The 7,523-nt window shown below is 36.7% G+C and overlaps 2 protein-coding genes across 2 annotated transcripts; one reads left to right on the forward strand and one right to left on the reverse strand.

Annotated features, from left to right (window-relative positions):
• Positions 1-1,077: 1,077 nt before the first annotated feature.
• On the reverse strand, positions 1,078-3,103 carry LOC17891005 (RNA-binding protein 38). Its single transcript, XM_023785475.1, has 5 exons — positions 2,592-3,103; positions 2,073-2,205; positions 1,873-1,945; positions 1,706-1,778; positions 1,078-1,622 (listed from the first exon to the last, which is right to left on the reverse strand). The coding sequence occupies exons 1-5, from the start codon at positions 2,802-2,804 to the stop codon at positions 1,209-1,211; spliced, it is 906 nt and encodes a 301-aa protein (XP_023641243.1). The 5' UTR covers positions 2,805-3,103; the 3' UTR covers positions 1,078-1,208.
• Positions 3,104-3,112: 9 nt separating this feature from the next.
• On the forward strand, positions 3,113-7,230 carry LOC17890699 (DEAD-box ATP-dependent RNA helicase 50). Its single transcript, XM_006296967.2, has 9 exons — positions 3,113-3,545; positions 3,660-4,585; positions 4,683-4,877; positions 4,986-5,173; positions 5,305-5,518; positions 5,647-5,778; positions 5,872-6,047; positions 6,155-6,398; positions 6,794-7,230. Exons 1-8 carry the CDS (start codon positions 3,284-3,286, stop codon positions 6,390-6,392), a joined length of 2,331 nt encoding a protein of 776 aa, XP_006297029.1. The 5' UTR covers positions 3,113-3,283; the 3' UTR covers positions 6,393-6,398; positions 6,794-7,230.
• Positions 7,231-7,523: the final 293 nt, after the last annotated feature.

Raw genomic sequence — 7,523 nt, forward strand, 5'->3', positions numbered from 1 at the left:
TTGTAAAAAACTACTTACATTTATCTATGAATTATTTACTCCCTACTTACATGTATTACTATGATAAATATTTGGATAATTTGTGACTTCACTAGACAAAAGTTGAAGAGGTGTCTAATCATATATAAGTTGGCCAAATACAATATTCAGTATGTGTGTTCTTATTATAAGACGATATGCACCATATAATAATCGAAACCAAAACTCACTTCTTTTTATACAAAACTTTTGGAAAAGAAGAACGAATATATGGTAAGAAAGAAGAAGCTTTTGTAGCTAGGCACGAATCGATACAAAAGCAAATAAAGAATCAGTCAGAGCTCGATATGCTTATAATCGAGAAGAAGACAGAAGATATATGTGTTTACTAATATACATGTGCGGTGTGCCTATCTCCTTTTGTGTACTAGTATTTTGTATCCCCAACTTTAAGCCAGCTTGAAAGCACTGCTTGGTGGTTAAGTATCCACCATTCTACGTATAGGGCTTATACTCACTTTCTTACCTTTCTAAAATTCTTACCTTCTTCTCCCAAGTTTCTCGCCTTTGGATATATTTTTTTCAACCTTTTGAGAACATGTCCTACGCCTTTTACTTTAGTTTACCTTTCTCTTTGTTTACATGAGATGAGAAAACAATATATATTTTGTTATCAAAGAAAAATTGTATTTCACATGACCTTAAATTCTCCTCATGAGAATTTAGAGTATACGTACAATCTTAGAGTAATAAGTAACTTTACTATATTCCAATTAATATAGCTACATTCGATTCCTCACCAAAAGTATCGCGTTGGCTTTAAATTAATACCTAAGTTTGGTCGGTAAGCTCAAGTAAAGGAGCAAGAACCAAATCCCAAAGTACATCTCGACGTACAAAAATCTCCTACTTTTAATGTGTGCCCATCATTATTTCTCTAGAAAGGGGAACCACGCAACTACCCTCACAAATTACTGACAGAATACATAAAAGGAACGAATAGAAACTACGGTAACTTTGCCGACAAAAAAAAAAAAAAAGAAACTACAGTAACTATAGTTAATATAAGTTCCATACCTTATAATGCTATGAATTGGGTACTAGCTAGCTATAGTAAAAATTGGAAATAGAAAGTAAAAAAAAAAAAAGAGCTTTGTAAGCTAATAGAAGAAAGAAAAGAGAAGAAAAGATTTGATTGTAATGCAAGTGTGGTTTGTTTATCGTGTTTCTCACCCTTGTTTACATATCTTTTCATTCTTGATGTCATTAGTTGATCTCTTCATCGACATATCATCTTGCTTGGTGATATCTTCTTGGTCATTGATCTTTCTTTCTTCATCACTTGCATTTTTCCCTCCTTCTTGATCGGTTGCCGTTGGTTGATCAACATCACCAGCTGGTTTTGTAGCCGCCTCTTCATTGTCGTGATGTGCAACATCCGCTGTGAGTTCTTGATCAGTAGTTTCGTTGATGTTTTCAGTCCGAACCGATGATCTTTGAGGCGCAGATTCTTGATCAGTATCATTGATGATTTCATTAAGTTGAACCGATGACTCTTGAGGCGCATAAGCAACGGCATGTCGCATGTTTGTCTGTTGCAAATTGTGCTGCGGTATGGATGGTAAACCATAGGGCCAATGGGTCTGCATGCAAAACTACCATTAGATTACTCTGAAAGAATTAATACAAAAACACAATAGACTATGGAACATATATAAGTTCTAACCATGTGTGTTGGGTAAGGATTATGAAACACATTGTGATTATACATGTAAATGTATTGTCCTGCAAATGGATCCCTGTGGATTATTCAAAAACAAACAAAAATCAAAGAAATTAGATGAAAGCGATATTCAACTTTAGTTTTAGAAAATTTTTTTTAAAAAAAAAAACCATTGGAGAGGAGGTACATGTACAGGTCGTGGCTGATATTGCTGCGGTGGTCTCACCTGATTCAATAATGATCCTGAAAATTATAAAATTATGAAGAATAAAAAGTTATTTGAAAATTTGTTGCTAAAGATAAAAAAAAATTAAAAACCAGATTTTTATTTTTTTTTTTAAAGAAAAGAAAAGAAAAGAAAAGAATAAACCATTTTGGTTAGGAGGATTAATTTTTTTCCTAGCACCAAGAGTAGCCAATTGGCAATTGGTTGTTCTCCCATCAATGACTGGATTCTTATTCTCAAGAGCTCTAGCTGCAGAATCAGAGTCTCTAAAAGTAACCTAAAACGTTCAATTCCAAAAAAAAAAAATACATTATTCATCGATTTGTAATAAATACATAATAGTGTGGAATTTTTGAAATTATAAACTAATTACAAAAATAACCACGAGATTAAGTAATTATCGTTATGAGAAACATAAACTAAGTGTATTCTAAATATCTAATATTTAAAACTGAAAGACATCAAGTGATTGGATATTAGCAAACCCTAATAATAAGCGGTTAAGATAACAATTTTGCACTACAAAGTGTAGACATCTTTTAATGTAAAGGAAATCATCAGATTTATCGCATCATACAAACAAACGTGATCGCATAGTCACGACAAATCTTCATACTCTTATAAAATTCAACAAAAAGAAAAGTAGTAGTAGGTAGGACTTACAAAACCATAGCCTTTAGATCTTCCAGGATAAGTTTCACAAACAACATTAGCATGAACAACCTCTCCGAATCGTCCGAAGTGTGTTATCAAATCATCTGATGTTGTTCTCCATGTTAAATTTCCTATAAAGATCTTTGTAAACCTAGTATCATGATCATTGTTAGCTTGATTATTAGGTTGAGACATATTGTTGTTTTTAGGATCTGGATCCATTATTCATTCAATGGAAGCGTTGGATATATTCTCCCGATTACTTATTTCTCAATACCAAATTTAATCGAAAGAAGCCTATATAGAAATTTTGAGGAAGACAAAGAGAAGAGAAGAAGACTAGGTTTTTAATTTGTTGTTGTTGTGATGTAGAGAAGGTTTTAAAGAGGCTTAATAAAACTGTGTGTATTTATAATGAGAGATATGGAAATTAGTTTCCTGATAGAAATACGTCAAAGAATTAGTTTTCCTTTTTTTTTTCTTTTTTTTTTTTGGGTATGGGTAATGTCGTCTTGGTTTTTTTTTTTTTTTTTTTTTTTTTTTTTTTTTTGCCTACAGGTAATGTCGTCTTGTTCATATGGCCTTATCTAGTATCTTCTTCTCTACACCTTACCGTTTGTTATTGTTTTCCCACTCTGTTTAGAAAAAGTGTGTCGAGAGAGACCAAAGAAGAAGATACGAGAGATATTTGGTTGAGGGACATGTTGGCCGGAGCTCCACCACCGTATTTTCATTTCCCGGCGAGGTATTATAATTGTAATCTACGTGAGACTGTGCGGCTGTTTCGTTACGGCGGAGGCGGAGGAGTGGTAGCTAGAGCTGCTTTCACTCGGCGGCCACTGGAAACTTCGAGCTCGTACGACGATTCCACCGACGACGGATTCGTCATCATCGGTGCGGCGGATAGAGAGAATGAGTCCTCTCCTCCGCCGTCTTCCGATTTACTCACTTCGATTCCCTCAGGTATTTTGATTCTTTTGTCTCCCTCCTAAAATTGTGTAACTGTTTTTTTGGGGATTTCAGAATGTTGGTACTTTGTCTTGATGATTTAGTGGGGTGCTTGATATGGTGTTGTAGAATCTGGGAAAAGAAACGGTTCGCGTTCGAGAGGTGTATCTGCTAGTTTCGGAAGGCTAAAGGCCCAGAAAGTGAAAGCACTTGTTGGTAAGGTAGCTCAGAAGAAGCAGCATATGGCTCACAGTGATGAAGAGGATGAGGATGACGCCTTTGATGACGATTATTCTGCGGATGAAGGGTTTGGTTCATCGTCTATTCTGGATTTGATGAGGAAGAAGCTGGCTATGAAGGCTATTCCCAGATCAGGTAAGTCTGTTGAGAAAAAGGAGGTTAAAAAATTCACCAAAGTTCGGGAATCTAGAGAGTCAAGAAGGGATTTAGATGGATTCGAAGAAGATGATGAAGATATTGATGACCAGTTTACAGATAATGAGAGAGCAGGGTCCCGGAGTTCATATTCAAAAGGTTATGCTGCTAACTCCAGGGGTAAGGGCGATAGGCTTTCGGTTGCTAGAGATTTAGGTTCCTTTGAAGGAGGTGAAAGAGCCACTGATGCGGTCTCAAACCCTCGAAAGTATACTGATAATGAGAGAGCAGGATCACAGTATTCATATTCAACAGACTCTGCTGCTAACTCCAGGGGTAGAGATGATAAGCGTTTTGTTGCCAAAGAGTTACGTACATTCCAGGGACGTGATAAAGCTTATGATGAGGTTTATAATCCTCAACGGTTCACTGATAATGAGAGAGGTGGATCACATTTTTCATATTCTAAAGGCTCCACTGGTAACTCTAGAGGTTGGGGTGATAGGCGTTCTGTTGTATATGCAAGAGATATGGATGATTGGAGAGAGCAAAGGAATAAAACCAATGCTACTAAGGAGACTGGCTTTTTCAGCCGGAAAACTTTTGCAGAAATTGGATGTAGTGAGGATATGATGAAGGCCTTAAAGGAACATAATTTTGATCGGCCAGCACATATTCAGGTTCTGAAGTTATTTTCCGTCTTGATAAAATCATCTAGGTCAATATACAAATTTTCTGACTGTTATCTTTTTACCATTAATTGTTTATTTGATGCAGGCTATGGCTTTTGCACCAGTAATCGATGGAAAGAGTTGTATCATAGCTGATCAAAGTGGATCAGGCAAGACACTGTCATATCTTGTCCCTGTTATTCAGCGTCTCAGAGAAGAAGAACTTCAAGGACAGAGCAAATCGTCTCCTGGGTGTCCTCGTGTTATTGTTCTGGTACCAACTGCAGAGCTGGCTTCCCAGGTTGATTTCTCTATATGTGAATGATCTTCCTAGGTTGATTCATTGCTTATTCTGTATCTGAAAGTTTTAGCAGAAGACAATTGTTTAATCATAGAAAATACTTGGCAGGTTCTTGCTAACTGTAGATCAATATCAAAGTCTGGGGTCCCATTCCGTTCCATGGTAGTGACGGGTGGCTTCAGACAACGAACCCAGCTAGAAAATTTAGAGCAAGGTGTAGACGTATTGATTGCAACACCAGGGCGTTTCATGTATTTAATGAACGAAGGAATTTTGGGGTTGTCAAATCTAAGATGGTACTTGAAATCTTTCAACAAAGCTACCTTTCCCTACTCTTTTGAATAAAGAGCAGATTTGACGAGATGAAAACTTTCACCTAGTTTTGTGTGAAAATTGAAATTGATGGGGTACAATCTGTGTCTTGCAGTGCCATCTTGGATGAGGTAGATATACTCTTTGGCGATGATGAGTTTGAGGCAGCCCTGCAAAGTTTGATAAACTCTTCCCCTGTTACTGCACAATATCTATTTGTTACAGCAACCTTGCCACTTGAGATATACAACAAACTTGTTGAAGTTTTCCCTGATTGTGAAGTTGTAATGGGACCTCGAGTGCACCGTGTTAGTAATGCTCTCGAAGAGGTTGGTATTAACATAAGAAGTGATTGGAAATATATAATAGAATCCACAAGATAGCAGGAATATTTTTTTTTTTTTTAATTTGGTTGCTGCATAATCGTCCCTGACCAATGTTGAGTTGCACTGTGCAGTTTCTTGTTGACTGTAGTGGAGATGATAATGCAGAGAAAACTCCTGAGACTGCTTTTCAGAACAAGAAAACCGCTCTTCTTCAGATTATCGAGGAAAACCCTGTTTCCAAAACTATTATCTTCTGCAATAAGGTGCCATAGTCCCCACCTACTTTTTCCGCTACTACTTCAAAACTTTTTGGACATCTCAGCCTCATGTAGAAAGATCTACCCTCTTATATGCAGATTGAAACATGTAGGAAAGTTGAAAATATATTTAAACGGGTTGATAGAAAGGAAAGGCAGTTGCACGTCCTACCTTTTCATGCTGCACTCTCACAAGAATCAAGGCTTAAAAACATGAAAGAATTCACGTCATCTCAGCCCGAAGAAAATTCATTGTTTCTGGTTTGCACAGATAGGTACCTCATTGTGGGTTACATGTATCACATAATGATGCTATATTGCTTGAACTGAACACTGAAGTTGTTACATGTTTTTTTCCTTTTTCTTTCCAAAACAATGGCAGAGCCTCCCGTGGGATAGATTTCTCTGGAGTTGATCATGTGGTGCTCTTTGACTTTCCACGTGACCCCAGTGAATATGTGAGACGTGTAGGAAGAACAGCAAGAGGGGCTAGAGGAGAAGGAAAGGCTTTCATCTTTGTGGTGGGGAAGCAAGTAGCGTTGGCACGGAGGATAATTGAGCGAAATCAAAAGGGTCACCCAGTTCATGATGTCCCAAACGCTTACGAATTCACAACTTAACTTAAGGTATAATCTTCCTCTTCCCCTTATTATAATCTTAATGTGTTGAAAGTTCACTCTGTTAGTGTAAAAACGTTTGAGAAGCCAAGTTCATGATGTTATTAGTGCCACTTAGCTGAACTAATGTCCCAAATGAAGATCATATATATTAGAATTTAAAGTTTATCGAGCTTTCAAATTTGACAATGCTCTGGACTTCAGCACCTTACTAGAGTAGTTCGTTGATGGTTGGTAACATATACAAGGGTCCAATTTTCGTTTATCATATACCTGTCCTATGCTTCACTGGTGACAATGTAGTGCTCGTTGAGATTTTGTTTAGGTTTTTTCTTTCTGTTGAGAGTTGCAAAAATGGTCAGTAGGTATTGGTATTGACATATTCTTCTCGTGAAATAAAACAGTGCCCATCATCTAGCCCTTTAGCACAAGACAGATCATGGTCTCTCTGTTCAAGAGCATAATTAAGAGCAAAACTTACAGATGAAGAAAGAGCAATTCGTCTTTGATTACCAAGGGTTAGGGTGTTTGTTGACACTTGTCCATCACATTTGGAACTCGAGACTGAGATTTTCAGGGTTAGCTTTGGCCGGCGGGAAGTTCAAAGAGAAGCTGAGTTTGTCCTTTAGAGTTGTCCAAAGTGTGAAACTGCGTAAGACACTTATGTTCATTTTCAGGTAAACAGTATCTCCCTTGTCTGTAGTAATGTAATGGAAGTCCAATTTAACAGTCAATAAATTCTTAAAAGAGTCTTTCAGTAATTTTACTTGCAAACTATATGTGTAATGAACGCCTGCCGTTAGATGTTCCAATTGTTATTACAATTGTAACTCAAGTCTTATTTCTTTTAAAAATTGTTATTAATTGAATGGAAAAAAAAGTAGGAAACGTTGAAGCTCAGCCTAAAAAATGCATTGGACCATGTAAAAGCATTTCTGAATGTGAAACCGCTTGTATGAAGATGGGATACAAAGTTGGCCAATGCGTTGGCTGGACAAAAGCATTCTGAGTTCTGATAACTTTGGTTTACTCAAATAATGGAAAGCCAACAAATAATTATTTTCACTAACAATTAATCATATCCATATGACCCAAAAAAAAAAAAGTTGTTACGAACATACCTCCAGTAGTTAC

This window comes from Capsella rubella, unplaced genomic scaffold, assembly GCF_000375325.1.
Source record: "Capsella rubella cultivar Monte Gargano unplaced genomic scaffold, Caprub1_0 scaffold_3, whole genome shotgun sequence".
Lineage (NCBI taxonomy): Eukaryota > Viridiplantae > Streptophyta > Magnoliopsida > Brassicales > Brassicaceae > Capsella > Capsella rubella.